Source organism: Mytilus galloprovincialis, chromosome 8 (assembly GCF_965363235.1).
Source record: "Mytilus galloprovincialis chromosome 8, xbMytGall1.hap1.1, whole genome shotgun sequence".
In the NCBI taxonomy this organism is placed as follows: domain Eukaryota; kingdom Metazoa; phylum Mollusca; class Bivalvia; order Mytilida; family Mytilidae; genus Mytilus; species Mytilus galloprovincialis.
Window position 1 is genome coordinate 39,450,731 of NC_134845.1, and position 16,085 is coordinate 39,466,815.

A 16,085-nucleotide genomic window follows, 5' to 3' on the forward strand; every position below is an offset into this window, starting at 1 on the left:
ATGTCCCTTTGTTTTTCATTCTACAGTATCTCATGAGTTTCTTGTCCCTTTGTTTTTCATTCTACAGTATCTCATGAGTTTCTTGTCCCTTTGTTTTTCATTCTACAGTATCTCGTGAGTTTCTTGTCCCTTTGTTTTTCATTCTACAGTATCTCATGAATTTCTTGTCCCTTTGTTTTTCATTCTACAGTATCTCATGATTTTTATGTCCCTTTGTTTTAACTTATTTCTGAATTTAATTTTCAGCCATAGATAATGCAGCTGATTACCAGCAAAGATAGTTGTATACTTGACGAAAAATCAGCTGATTACATTGGTATTGAAGAAATTACATGTGACATAGATTTCCAAGTTTTATCCAGCGATATGGGAATCAAGGAAGTCACATTTGAGAATATATTTACATCAGGCACTGAATTGACAGAAGGTGCCGTGTCCAACCAGTTTACAGAAAAAGAAGGCAGAGCCTGTATTGGAGAAGATGTAATTGACAAAAAACTGAAAGAAGATGAGAGTGGTAATGAGTTTTGGAGACCACCTTCCTATGAGGTGAGTATCGCTGTTGTGTCGGTTCAGAATGTAGGTTTGAAAATGTAGAATTTAGGGTTCTCACTAAAGGTTTTTGAAGGCGAGTCCACGGACTCGCCAGTTTTGGCCATGGTGAGTCCAACAGTATACGAAGAAATTGTATTGCAATAAAATTTATTATTTAAGTCTCCATGACCTGATAGCACAATGAAATGAGATTGAATTCAGATTTCTTTTGATAGCATCTGTTCGTATGCAGCATTTTCTGAAAGTGCAATAATTAATTTTCATTTTTGTACATTGTACAATAATCCCAATAACTAATGCACACACAATTTCTGAATTTACATAAAAGAGATTAAACACGTACAAGTGTCAAATAAGACTCCAAATCTCGTAAGAAAAAGACAGCCTTTATTTAATTTCATTATATATATATATATATATATATATATATATATATATATATATATATGCAGGGAAGTTTCTTGGAAAGGGAGATAATTTTTGTCATCTGTTTCTGATAAAGACATGACAGCTTAAGAAAACCATTCATTACAGTCTGTTTATTCTTTTCTAATACTTCTAAGTTTGATCAAGTATTACATTGGTTATATTGGAAACAATTTATAATAGACAGAAGATGTTTTTTATAGATACTTTTAAACAGATTGGCTCCTTATAGGATTGTTCTGATACTATTATATTTATGATGGTTTAGATTTCTGAAACAGGAAAGCAATGCCTGTATCCATTTCACAAATTTGTCTAGACTTTGATAAACATTTAGGTAAGCAATTACAATGTACTTAAAGCATAAGCTTTTATTTTTGTGTTTACAATTGGAGGGGTAAAACATTTTCTTTGTAAGATATCATTGCCCTCACAAAGAATATAATTAAAAGAATTGAACAATTCATACCAAAATATGTGCAACTCTATAAAATTTGAACAAGAATCATTCAATGTTTGTAAACATGTTAAATGTACTTTTCAATGAAAAAACGAGTTATATCAAGATCATTTGCTTCCCTATGCATTGTAGGGACATTGTCATGTCAAGCATGTGACATCCTTAATGTTGAATTATTGAAAAATAAAATGTTGATTTTGAATGGCTTGTGATGTGTTCAGCCAATCAAAAGTATCATAACAGTATGGATTCTTATTCTTTAAATGCCTTGCAAAAAGGAGTATTATTGCAAACCAAAATGACAGTTTTCCACATTAAGACATCTCCTCTTGGTCAAGGGATTTAAACTTTTGTAACAAAAAAAATCATCTTCTTAAATGATGAAAATACAGGTATCTACTCCCAAAACTTCATATGATGTTGTATTTTATTCAATTTCAATGTACATATTTCAATCTGTTCAAAATAAATACTGATTTAATCCCAAAATGTTGAATTTTGTCAAAAGTTTATTATTTTTCCTGTTATCATTTGTATATTATTTTTTTTTGTGTTGGTTAAGTTATAGAACATAATTTAATTCAAAAGTTGTCATTTTCCAGTATTTTTTTTTATACAATGTTGAATATTATGTCAGAAATTTTTCTTTTAATGTTTGAATCAGAGTTTATATTGTACAAATTGAAAATACATTATTGATTTTGAATAAATACAACATCACATGCAGTTTTCTTTGTCCTTATTTAGTACGTAACATGTATAGGTACTTGTATTTTCTTCATTGAAAGTTTAGTTTTTGATCAGGTAAATTAGTCAATGAGTGATAGATTTCTCTTAGAAGAAATTTAAAGGTTCCATGAATAAACTCTACAGAGAACAATAGCTATTATATTTATAGGAGGGGACAAAAGAATTTACATAAGTTTAAGTCGACAGTTAACCTTCAAGTGAATCTGTGAAAAAATATCATATCTTTCGCGATAAAAGAAAATTGACGTCATACTCTTATTAGTTGTGTTGAAATCAAGTTTTTTCAAAGTTAAAATAATCCAAGATTGTATACTGTAAATTCAGAAATTATTGCATGCATTTATTATTGCGAATTTGTCATTTTACAATAAAATGCAGTTTTGAATTATTGCAATTATAACCATGTTGCAATTTTGGCAATAATAAAGACATCGCAATAATTTCTGAATTTACAATATTAAGCAATAATAAGCCTTTATGTAAGCAGTATGCAAGGCCAACTATGTTGGTAAAATTCTTCTTCAGTTGCTTTTGTTGTCCTTGGACATCAGTAATAAAAGTGCATGATTTCTTCTGACTCAGAAATGTACTGTTGAATGCTGTAAAGAATGTTGTCTGGTATTATGAAGGTAAGGCATCAAGATTTATATGTTAACATTGGAAGATAAATATCTAATTCTTACAATTTGTGAACTAGATCTTGTTGTAAAGCAGGTGTGCAATGTTGTTTCTTCATTTAAACATGTCAATTAAATTCAAATGTTGTGTTATTCTGTTCAGTTTATAGGAAATGAAAATTGATTTAGAAAACATTATTTGTAATGTTACATAAGAATTTGCAATAATAAAAAAAAATAAATAAGGGGAGACAATTTGCAAGGTTAGGATATTGAAAGAATTACTCTTATCTAGTTGAGAAAATTTGCTTTTATTTAATATATCTGCCTCGTGATATTTTAAATGATTTATAGAAATGAGAGTGTACTAGTTTTATCAGCATTTTGATCTTGCTGTCTGCTATTTTTAAGAGCATGGACATAACATGGACATGGCTTGATACTCGCAAATATAATGCTACATTCATACCTATTTTGAATTCAATTTGCATTAACTAATTCCAATTAGTTTAATTCCCATTCAAAACGTTTTACATCCAAATGTAAATTATAATTCCAATTGCAATGCGCGTCAAATTCGCTTAACTGTCTGAATGATGTTAACTTTAATTTGTATTAACAAAAACGCATTTCTAATGCAAATTGGATCATGCAAATTAGCCAATTTGAATCAATTCGAATTAAAAAAGAAGAGTGTGTGAACGCAGTTAGCGAATTCGAATTAAATGTACATGTGAACAAGGCATAAGGCATTAGGTTATGTCTCAGTGCAGCAGTGTCAAATGCTGAAGTCCATCCACATTATTTAATCAATGAAATTTATGCAACTTCATTCAAACAACCTATTATAGTAACAACTGTTTTGTACGCTTAAAAGTCGTTTTACTAACTATTTCATGTTGCTTCATATTTTTAGCTCACCTGGCCCGAAGGGCCAAGTGAGCTTTTCCCATCACTTTGCGTCCGTTGTCGTCCGTCGTCGTTAACTTTTACAAAAATCTTCTCCTCTGAAACTACTGGGCCAAACTAAACCAAACTTGGCCACAATCATCATTGGGGTATCTAGTTTAAAAAATGTGTCCGGTGACCCGGCGAACCAACCAAGATGGCCGCCATGGCTAAAAATAGAACATAGGGGTAAAATGCAGTTTTTGGCTTATAACTCAAAAACCAAAGCATTTAGAGCAAATCTGACATAGGTCAAATTGTTTATCAGGTCAAGATCTATCTGTCCTGAAATTTTCAGATGAATTGGGCAACCCGTTCTTGGGTTGCTGCCCCTGAATTGGTAATTTTAAGGATATTTTGCTGTTTTTAGCTCACCTGGCCCGAAGGGCCAAGTGAGCTTTTCCCATCACTTTGCGTCCGGCGTCCGTCGTCCGTCGTCGTCCGTCGTCAGTCGTCGTTAACTTTTACAAAAATCTTCTCCTCTGAAACTACTGGGCTAAATTAACCCAAACTTGGCCACGATCATCATTGGGGTATCTAGTTTAAAAAATGTGTGGCGTGACCCGGCCAACCAACCAAGATGGCCGCCATGGCTAAAAAGAGAACATAGGGGAAAATGGGGTTTTTGGCTTATAACTCAAAAACCAAAGCATTTAGAGCAAATCTGTCAAGGCAAAGATTGTTTATCAGGTCAAGATCTATCTGCCCTGAAATTTTCAGATGAATCGAACAACCCGTTCTTGAGTTGCTGCCCCTGAATCGATAATTTTAAGGAAATTTTGCTGTTTTTGGTTATTATCTTGAATATTATTATAGATAGAGATAAACTGTAAACAGCAATAATGTTCAGCAAAGTAAGATTTACAAATAAGTCAAAGTAACCGAAATGGTCAGTTGACCCCTTTAGGAGTTATTGCCCTTTTTAGTCCATTTTTAACCATTTTTCGTAAATCTTAGTTATCTTTTACAAAAATCTTCTCCTCTGAAACTACTGGGACAAATTAATCCAAACTTGGCCACAATCATCATTGGGGTATCTAGTTTAAAAAATGTGTGGCGTGACCCGGCCAACCAACCAAGATGGCCGCCATGGCTAAAAATAGAACATAGGGGTAAAATGGGGTTTTTAGCTTATAACTCAAAAACCAAAGCATTTAGAGCAAATCTGACATGGGGTAAATTATTTATCAGGTCAAGATCTATCTGCCCTGAAATTTTCAAATGAATCGAACAACCCGTTGTTGGGTTGCTGCCGCTGAATTGATAATTTTAAGGAAATTTTGCTGTTTTTAGCTCACCTGGCCCGAAGGGCCAAGTGAGCTTTTCTCATCACTTTGCGTCCGACGTCCGTTGTCGTCGTCGTCGTCCGGCGTCGTTAACTTTTACAAAAATCCTCTCCTCTGAAACTACTGGGCCAAATTAAACCAAACTTGGCCACAATCATCATTGGGGTATCTAGTTTTAAAAATGTGTGGCGTGACCCGGCCAACCAACCAAGATGGCTGCCATGGCTAAAAATAGAACATAGGGGTAAAATGCAGTTTTTAGCTTATAACTCAAAAACCAAAGCATTTAGAGCAAATCTGACACGAAGTTAAATTGATTATCAGGTCATTATCTATCTGCCCTGAAATTTTCAGATGAATCCGACAACCTGTTGTTGGGTTGCTGCCCCTGAATTGGTAATTTGAAGGAAATTTTGCTGTTTTTGGTCATTATCTTGAATATTATTATAGAAAGAGATAAACTGTAAACAGCAATAATGTTCAGCAAAGTAAGATTTACAAATAAGTCAACATGACTGAAATGGTCAGTTGACCCCTTTAGGAGTTATTGCCCTTTATAGTCAATTTGAACCATTTTTCGTAAATCTTAGTTATCTTTTACAAAAATCTTCTCCTCTGAAACTACTGGGCCAAGTTCATTATAGATAGAGATAATTGTAAGCAGCAAGAATGTTCAGTAAAGTAAGATTTACAAACACATCACCATCACCAAAACACAATTTTGTCATGAATCCATCTGCGTCCTTTGTTTAATATTCACATAGACCAAGGTGAGCGACACAGGCTCTTTAGAGCCTCTAGTTGGTTATTATCTTGAATATTATTATAGATAGAGATAAACTGTAAACAGCAATAATGTTCAGCAAAGTAAGATTTACAAATAAGTCAACGTGACTGAAATGGTCAGTTGACCCCTTTAGGAGTTATTGCCCTTTTTAGTCCATTTTTAACCATCTTTCGAAATCTTAAGTTATCTTTTACAAAAATCTTCTCCTCTGAAACTACTGGGACAAATTAATCCAAACTTGGCCACAATCATCATTGGGGTATCTTGTTTAAAAAATATGTGGCGTGACCTGGCAAACCAACCAAGATGGCCGCCATGGCTAAAAATAGAACATAGGGGTAAAATGGGGTTTTTGGCTTATAACTCAAAAACCAAAGCATTTAGAGCAAATCTGACATAGGGTCAAATTGTTTTTCAGGTCAAGATCTATCTGTCCTGAAATTTTCAGATGAATTGGGCAACCCGTTGTTGGGTTGCTGCCCCTGAATTGGTAATTTTAAGGAAATTTTGCTGTTTTTAGCTCACCTGGCCCGAAGTGCCAAGTGAGCTTTTCCCATCACTTTGCGTCCGGCGTCCGTCGTCCGTCGTCCGTCGTCGTTAACTTTTACAAAAATCTTCTCCTCTGAAACTACTGGGCCAAATTAAACCAAACTTGGCCACAATCATCATTGGGGTATCTAGTTTAAAAAATGTGTGGCGTGACCCGGCCAACCAACCAAGATGGCCGCCATGGCTAAAAATAGAACATAGGGGAAAATGGGGTTTTTGGCTTATAACTCAAAAACCAAAGCATTTAGAACAAATCTGACATGGGGTAAAATTGTTTATCAGGTCAAGATCTATCTGCCCTGAAATTTTCAGATGAATCGAACAACCCTTTGTTGGGTTGCTGCCCCTGAATTGATAATTTTAAGGAAATTTTGCTGTTTTTGGTTATTATCTTGAATATTATTATAGATAGAGATAAACTGTAAACAGCAATAATGTTCAGCAAAGTAAGATTTACAAATAAGTCAACATGACCGAAATGGTCAATTGACCCCTAAGGAGTTATTGTCCTTTTCTAGTCAATTATTAACAATTTTCATAAAATTTATAAATTTTTATTAACATTTTCCCCTGAAACTACTGGGCCAAGTTCATTATAGATAGAGATAATTGTAAGCAGCAAGACTGTTTAGTAAAGTAAGATGTACAAACACATCACCATCACCAAAACACAATTTTGTCATGAATCCATCTGCGTCCTTTGTTTAATATTCACATAGACCAAGGTGAGCGACACAGGCTCTTTAGAGCCTCTAGTTTGTTATTATCTTGAATATTATTATAGATCGAGATAAACTGTAAACAGCAATAATGTTCAGCAAAGTAAGATTTACAAATAAGTCAACGTGACCGAAATGGTCAGTTGACCCCTTTAGGAGTTATTGCCCTTGATAGTCAATTTTTAACCATTTTTAGCTCACCTGGCCTAAAAGGCCATGTGAGCTTTTCTCATCACTTGGCGTCCGTCGTCGTCGTCGTCGTTAACAATTTTTCAAACATCTTCTCCTCTGAAACTACTGAATGGATTTGAATGAAACTTGAAATGATTGTTCCTTAGATTATCCTGCACAAAGTGTGTGCTTCAATTTTTGATCCGTCAAAAAACATGGCCGCCATTACTTAAAATAGAACATAGGGGTCAAATGCAGTTTTTGGCTTATATCTCAAAAACGGAAGCATTTAGAGCAAATCTGATATGGGGTAAAAATGTTCATTAGGTCAAGATCTATCAGCCCAGAAATTTTCAGATGAATCAAACAAACCATTGTTGGGTTGCTGCCACTTAATTGGTAATTTTAAGGAAATTTTGCAGTTTTTGGTCATTATCTTGAATATTATTATAGATGAAGATAAACTGTAAACAGCAAAAATGATCAGCAAAGTAAGATCTACAAATAGGTTAATATGACCAAAATTGTCAATTGACCCCTTAAGGGGTAAATGTCCTTTAATGACAATTTTTCACAATTTGTTCATCATATTTGCTAACTTTAAAAAATCTTCTCCTCTGAAACTACTGAATGGATTTGGATGAAACTTAGCATGATAGTTCCTTAGATTATCCTGTACAAAGTGTGTGCTTCGATTTTTGATCCGTCAAAAAACATGGCCGCCCTTACTTTAAATAGAACATAGGGGTCAAATGCAGTTTTTGGCTTATATCTCAAAAACGAAAGCATTTAGAGCAAATCTGACATGGGGTAAAAATGTTCATTAGGTCATGATCTATCAGCCCTGAAATTTTCAGACGAATCAAACAAACCATTGGTGGGTTGCTGCCACTTAATTGGTAATTTTAAGGAAATTTTGCAGTTTTTAGCTCACCTGGCCTAAAAGGCCAAGTGAGCTATTCTCATCACTTGGCGTCCGGCGTCGTCCGGCGTCGTCCGGCGTCCGTCGTCCGTCGTCGTCGTTAACTTTTACAAAAATCTTCTCCTCTGAAACTACTGGGCCAAATTAAACCAAACTTGGCCACAATCATCATTGGGGTATCTAGTTTAAAAAATGTGTCCGGTGACCCGGCCAACCATCCAAGATGGCCGCCATGGCTAAAAATAGAACAATGGGGTAAAATGCAGTTTTTGGCTTATAACTCAAAAACCAAAGCATTTAGAGCAAATCTGACATGGGGTAGAATTGTTAAACAGGTGAAGATCTATCTGCCCTGAAATTTTCAGATGAATCGGATAACCCGTTGTTGGGTTGCTGCCCCTGAATTAGTAATTTTAAGGAAATTTTGCTGTTTTTGGTTATTATCTTGAATATTATTATAGATAGAGATAAACAGTAAACAGCAATAATGTTCAGCAAAGTAAGATTTACAAATAAGTCAACATGACTGAAATGGTCAGTTGACCCCTTTAGGAGTTATTGCCCTTTATAGTCAATTTTTAACCATTTTTCGTAAATCTTAGTAATATTTTACAAAAATCTTCTCCTCTGAAACTACTGTGCCAAATTAATCCATACTTGGCCACAATCATCTTTTAGGTTAGTAGTTTGAAAAATGTGTCTGGTGACCCGGCCATCAAACCAAGATGGCCGCCATGGCTAAAAATAGAACATGGGGTAAAATGCAGTTTTTGGCTTATAACTCAAAACCCAAAGCATTTAGAGCAAATCTGACAGGGGTAAAATTGTTTATCAGTTCAAGATCTATCTGCCCTGAAATTTTCAGATGAATCGGACAACCCGTTGTTGGGTTGCTGGCCCTGAATTAGTAATTTTAAGGAAATTTTGCTCTTTTTGGTTATTATCTTGAATATTATTATAGATAGAGATAAACTATAAACAGCAATAATGTTCACCAAAGTAAGATTTACAAATAGGTCAACATGACTGAAATGGTCAGTTGACCCCTTTAGGAGTTATTGCCCTTTATAGTCAATTTTTAACCATTTTTCGTAAATCTTAGTAATCTTTTACAAAAATCTTCTCCTCTGAAACTACTTGGCCAAATTAATCCAAACTTGGCCACAATCATCTTTTGGGTTAGTAGTTTGAAAAATGTGTCCGGTGACCCGGCCATCCAACCAAGATGGCCGCCATGGCTAAAAATAGAACATGGGGTAAAATGCAGTTTTTGGCTTATAACTCAAAACCCAAAGCATTTAGAGCAAATCTGACATGGAGTAAAATTGTTTATCAGGTCAACATTTATCTGCTCTGAAATTTTTAGATGAATCGGACTACCCGTTGTTGGGTTGCTGACCCTGGATTGTTAGTTTTTAGGAAATTTTGCTCTTTTTGGTCATTATCTTGAATATTATTATTGATAGAGATAAACTGTAAACAACAATAATGTTCAGCAAAGTAAGATTTACAAATAAGTCAACATGACCGAAATGGTCAATTGACCCCCTTAGGAGTTATTGTTCTTTATAGTCAATTTTTAACAATTTTCATAAAATTTGTAAATTTTTACTAACATTTTCCACTGAAACTAATGGGCCAAGTTCATTATAGATAGAGATAATTTTAAGCAGCAAGAATGTTCAGTAAAGTAAGATGTACAAACACATCACCATCACCAAAACACAATTTTGTCATGAATCCATCTGCTTCCTTTAATATTCACATAGACCAAGGTGAGCGACACAGGCTCTTTAGAGCCTCTAGTTGGTCATTATCTTGAATATCATTATAGATAAAGATAAACTGTAAACAGCAAAAATGATCAGCAAAGTAAGATCTACAAATAGGTTAATATTGAAGAATTGTTAGCTGTACATGTTTGCCTGGCATGGTTCAATATGTTCAATAAGGCATTGTTTACCAGGTGAGCGATTCAGGCTCTTGAGAGCCTCTTGTTCGTAAATCTTAGTTATCTTTTACAAAAATCTTCTCCTCTGAAACTACTGGGCCAAATTAATCCAAACTTGGCCACAATCATCTTTGGGGTATCTAGTTTAAAAAATGTGTCCGGTGACCTGGCCATCAAATCAAGATGGCCGCCACAGCTAAAAATAGAACATAGGGGTAAAATGCAGTTTGGCTTATAACTCAAAAACCAAAGCATTTAGAGCAAATCTGACATGGGTAAAATTGTATATCAGGTCAAGATCTATCTGCCCTAAAATTTTCAGATGAATGGGACAACTCGTTGTTGGGTTGCTGCCCCTGAATTGGTAATTTTAAGGAAATTTTGCTGTTTTCGGTTATTATCTTGAATATTATTATAGATAGAGATAAACTGTAAACAGCAATAATGTTCAGCAAAGTAAGATTTACAAATAAGTCAACATGACCGAAATGGTCAATTGACCCCCTAAGGAGTTATTGTCCTTTATAGTCAATTTTTAACAATTTTCATAAAATTTGTAAATTTTTATTAACATTTTCCACTGAAACTACTGGGCCAAGTTCATTATAGATAGAGATAATTGTAAGCAGCAAGACTGTTTAGTAAAGTAAGATGTACAAACATATCACCATCACCAAAACACAATTTTGTCATGAATCCATAAGCTTCCTTTGTTTAATATTTACATAGACCAAGGTGAGCGACACAGGCTCTTTAGAGCCTCTAGTTATAAATAAAGAATACTGTTAAGACATATTGTTGATAAAAAGAATAATGGCATTTCATTTTTATACCCCGGTGCAATATTTTTTCAGTCTGTGGGTCATTTTGTTCCTTCTTTTTTTTGTCCGGTTGTGCCTTACTCCATTCCTCTGTCATACTTTAGGTATAAGTTTAGGGTCGATGTAGTTTTTGAAGTCCATTTTACTTGAAACTTAGTGCACATGTTCCGTATGACATGATCTTTCTAACTTTAATTTCAAATAAGAGTTTTGACCGAATTTCACAGTCCATTGTACTTAGAAAATGTGTCTGTCCTGCTGCAGGTTAAAGTTTTTGGCAAAGATAGTTTTTGATGATAGTGTGTGGGGGCATCCGTGTACTGTGGACACATTCTTGTTTTTTAGCTCATCTGGCCCGAAGGGCCAAGTGAGCTTTTCCCATCACTTGGCGTCCGGCGTCGTCCGTCGTCGTCCTGCGTTAACTTTTACAAAAATCTTCTCCTCTGAAACTAATGGGCCAAATTAAACCAAACTTGGCCACAATTATCATTGGGGTATATAGTTTAAAAAATGTGTCTGGTGACCCGGCCAACCAACCAAAATGGCCGCCATGGCTAAAAATAGAACATAGGGGTAAAATGCAGTTTTTAGCTTATAACTCAAAACCAAAGCATTTAGAGCAAATCTGACATTTGGTAAAATTGTTTATCAGGTCAAGATCTATCTGCCCTGAAATTTTCAGATGAATCGAATAACTCGTTGTTGGGTTCCTGCCCCTGAATTGGTAATTTTAAGGAAATTTTACTGTTTTTGGTTATTATCTTTAATATTATTATAGATAGAGATAAACTGTAAACAGCAGTAATGTTCAGCAAAGTAAGATTTACAAATAAGTCAACATGACCAAAATGGTCAGTTGACCCCTTTAGGAGTTATTGCCCTTTATAGTCAATTTTTAACCATTTTTAGCTCACCTGGCCCGAAGGGCCAAGTGAGCTTTTCCCATCACTTTGCGTCCGGCGTCCGTCGTCCTGCGTCCGTCGTCCGTCGTCGTCCTGCGTCCGTCGTCGTTAACTTTTACAAAAATCTTCTCCTCTGAAACTACTAAGCCAAATTTAATCAAACTTGGCCACAATCATCATTGGGGTATCTAGTTTAAAAAATGTGTCCGGTGACCCCGCCAACCAACCAAGATGGCCGCCATGGCTAAAAATAGAACATAGGGGTAAAATGCAGTTTTTGGCTTATAACTCAAAAACCAAAGCATTTAGAGCAAATCTGACATGGGGTAAAATTGTTTATCAGGTCAAGATCTATCTGCCCAGAAATTTTCAGATGAATCGGACAACCCGTTGATGGGTTGCTGCCCCTGAATTGGTAATTTTATGGAAATTTTGCTGTTTTTGGTTATTATCTTGAATATTATTATAGATAGAGATAAACTGTAAACAGCAATAATGTTCAGCAAAGTAAGATTTACAAATAAGTCAACATGACCGAAATGGTCAGTTGACCCCTTAAGGAGTTATTGCCCTTTATAGTCAATTTTTAACCATTTTTAGCTCACCTGGCCCGAAGGGCCAAGTGAGCTTTTCCCATCACTTTGCGTCCGGCGTCCGGCGTCCGTCGTCTGTCGTCCGTCGTCCGGCGTCGTTAACTTTTACAAAAATCTTCTCCTCTGAAACTGCTGGGCCAAATTAAACCAAACTTGGCCACAATCATCATTGGGGTATCTAGTTTAAAAAATGTGTGGCGTGACCCCGCCAACCAACCAAGATGGCCGCCATGGCTAAAAATAGAACATAGGGGTAAAATGCAGTTTTTGGCTTATAACTCAAAAGCCAAAGCATTTAGAGCAAATCTGACATGGGGGTTTAATTGTTTATCAGGTCAAGATCTATCTGCCCTGAAATTTTCAGATGAATCCGACAACCCGTGGTTGGGTTGCTGCCCCTGAATTGGTAATTTTAGGGAATTTTTGCTGTTTTTGGTTATTATCTTGAATATTATTATAGATAGAGATAAACTGTAAACAGCAATAATGTTCAGCAAAGTAAGATTTACAAATAAGTCAACATGACCAAAATGGTCAGTTGACCCCTTTAGGAGTTATTGCCCTTTATAGTCAATTTTAACCACTTTTCGTAAATCTTAGTAATCTTTTACAAAAATCTTCTCCTCTGAAACTACTGGGCCAAATTAATCCAAACTTGGCCACAATTATCTTTAGGGTATCTATTTTAAAAAATGTGTCTGGTGAGCCGGCCAACCAATCAAGATGGCCGCCACGGCTAAAAATAGAACATAGGGGTAAAATGCAGTTTTTGGCTTATAACTTAAAAACTAAAGCATTTAGAGCAAATCTGACATTTTGTAAAATTGTTTATCAGGTCAAGATCTATCTACCCTGAAATTTTCAGATGAATCTGACAACCTGTTGTTGGGTTGCTGCCCCTGAATTGGTAATTTTAAGGAAATTTTGCTGTTTTTGGTTATTATCTTGTATATTATTACAGAAAGAGATAAACTGTAAACAGCCATTATGTTCAGCAAAGTAAGATTTACAAATAAGTCAACATGACCGAAATGGTCAGTTGACCCCTTTGGGAGTTATTGCCCTTTAAAGTCAATTTTAACAATTTTTCGTAAATCTTAGTAATCTTTTACAAAAATCTTCTCCTCTGAAACTACTGGGCCAAATTAATCCAAACTTATCCACAATCATCTTTGGGGTATCTAGTTTTAAAAATGTGTCCGATGACCCGGCCATCCAACCAAGATGGCCGCCATGGCTAAAAATAGAACATAGGGGTAAAATGCAGTTTTTGGCTTATAACTCAAAAACCAAAGCGTTTAGAGCAAATCTGACATGGAGTTAAATTGTTTATCAGGTCAAGATCTATCTGCCCTGAAATTTTCAGATAAATCCGACCAACCCGTTGTTGGGTTCCTGCCCCTGAATTGGTAATTTTAAGGAAATTTTACTGTTTTTGGTTATTATCTTGAAAATTGTTATAGATAGAAATAAACTGTAAACAGCAATAATGTTCAGCAAAGTAAGATTTACAAATAAGTCAACATGACCAAAATGGTCAGTTGACCCCTTTAGGAGTTATTGCCCTTTATAGTCAATTTTAACCACTTTTCGTAAATCTTAGTAATCTTTTACAAAAATCTTCTCCTCTGAAACTACTGGGCCAAATTAATCCAAACTTGGCCACAATTATATTTAGGGTATCTATTTTAAAAAATGTGTCTGGTGAGCCGGCCAACCAATCAAGATGGCCGCCACGGCTAAAAATAGAACATAGGGGTAAAATGCAGTTTTTGGCTTATAACTTAAAAACTAAAGCATTTAGAGCAAATCTGACATTTTGTAAAATTGTTTATCAGGTCAAGATCTATCTACCCTGAAATTTTCAGATGAATCTGACAACCTGTTGTTGGGTTGCTGCCCCTGAATTGGTAATTTTAAGGAAATTTTGCTGTTTTTGGTTATTATCTTGTATATTATTACAGAAAGAGATAAACTGTAAACAGCCATTATGTTCAGCAAAGTAAGATTTACAAATAAGTCAACATGACCGAAATGGTCAGTTGACCCCTTTAGGAGTTATTGCCCTTTAAAGTCAATTTTAACAATTTTTCGTAAATCTTAGTAATCTTTTACAAAAATCTTCTCCTCTGAAACTACTGTGCCAAATTAATCCAAACTTATCCACAATCATCTTTGGGGTATCTAGTTTTAAAAATGTGTCCGATGACCCGGCCATCCAACCAAGATGGCCGCCATGGCTAAAAATAGAACATAGGGGTAAAATGCAGTTTTTGGCTTATAACTCAAAAACCAAAGCGTTTAGAGCAAATCTGACATGGAGTTAAATTGTTTATCAGGTCAAGATCTATCTGTCCTGAAATTTTCAGATAAATCTGACAACCCGTTGTTGGGTTCCTGCCCCTGAATTGGTAATTTTAAGGAAATTTTACTGTTTTTGGTTATTATCTTGAAAATTGTTATAGATAGAAATAAACTGTAAACAGCAATAATGTTCAGCAAAGTAAGATTTACAAATAAGTCAACATGACGGAAATGGTCAGTTGACCCATATAGGAGTTATTGCCCTTTATTGTCAATTTTTAACCATTTTTCGTAAATCTTAGTAATCTTTTACAAAAATCTTCTCCTCTGAAACTACTGGGCCAAATTAATCCAAACTTATCCACAATCATCTTTGGGGTATCTAGTTTAAAAAATGTGTCCGATGACCCGGCCGTCCAACCAAGATGGCCGCAATGGCTAAAAATAGAACATAGTGGTAAAATGCAGTTTTTGGCTTATAACTAAAAAACCAAAGCGTTAAGAGCAAATCTGACATGGGGGTTAAATTGTTTATCAGGTCAAGATCTATCTGCCCCGAAATTTTCAGATGAATTGGACAACCCGTTGTTGGGTTGCTGCCCCTGAATTGGTAATTTTAAGGAAATTTTGCTGTTTTTGGTTATTGTCTTGAATATTATTATAGATAGAGATAAACTGTAAACAGCAATAATGTTCAGCAAAGTAAGATTTACAAATAAGTCAACATGACCGAAATGGTCAATTGACCCCTTTAGGAGTTATTGTCCTTTATAGTCAATTTTCAACAATTTTTATAAATTTGTAAATTTTTACTAACATTTTCCACTGAAACTACTGGGCCAAGTTCATTATAGATAGAGATAATTGTAAGCAGCAAGGATGTTTAGTAAAGTAAGATGTACAAACGCATCACCATCACCAAAATACAATTTTGTCATGAATCCATCTGCTTCCTTTGTTTAATAGTCACATAGACCAAGGTGAGCGACACAGGCTCTTTAGAGCCTCTAGTTCGTAAATCTTAGTAATCTTTTACAAAAATCTTCTCCTCTGAAACTACTGGGCTAAATTAATCCAAACTTGGCCACAATCATCTTTGGGGTATGTAGTTCAAAAAATGTGTCCGGTGACCCGGCCATCCAACCAAGATGGCTGCCACGGCTAAATATAGGACATAGGGGTAAAATGCAGTTTTTGGCTTATAACTCAAAAATCAAAGCATTTAGAGCAAATCTGACATGGGGTAAAATTGTTTATCAGGTCAAGATCTATCTGCCCAGAAATTTTCAGATGAATCGGACAACCCGTTGATGGGTTGCTGCCC

At 35.2% G+C, this 16,085-nt stretch overlaps 1 protein-coding gene across 1 annotated transcript in view; it reads left to right on the forward strand.

Moving 5' to 3' along the window:
* The first annotated feature begins 247 nt into the window (after window positions 1–247).
* Window positions 248–16,085, forward strand: part of LOC143041909 (uncharacterized) — a 114,154-nt gene continuing 98,316 nt past the window's right edge. The window contains exon 1 of the mRNA XM_076214046.1: window positions 248–549. Coding sequence (XP_076070161.1) covers window positions 256–549 — 294 coding nt within the window. The 5' untranslated portion in view covers window positions 248–255. The remainder of the gene's footprint in view (window positions 550–16,085) is intronic.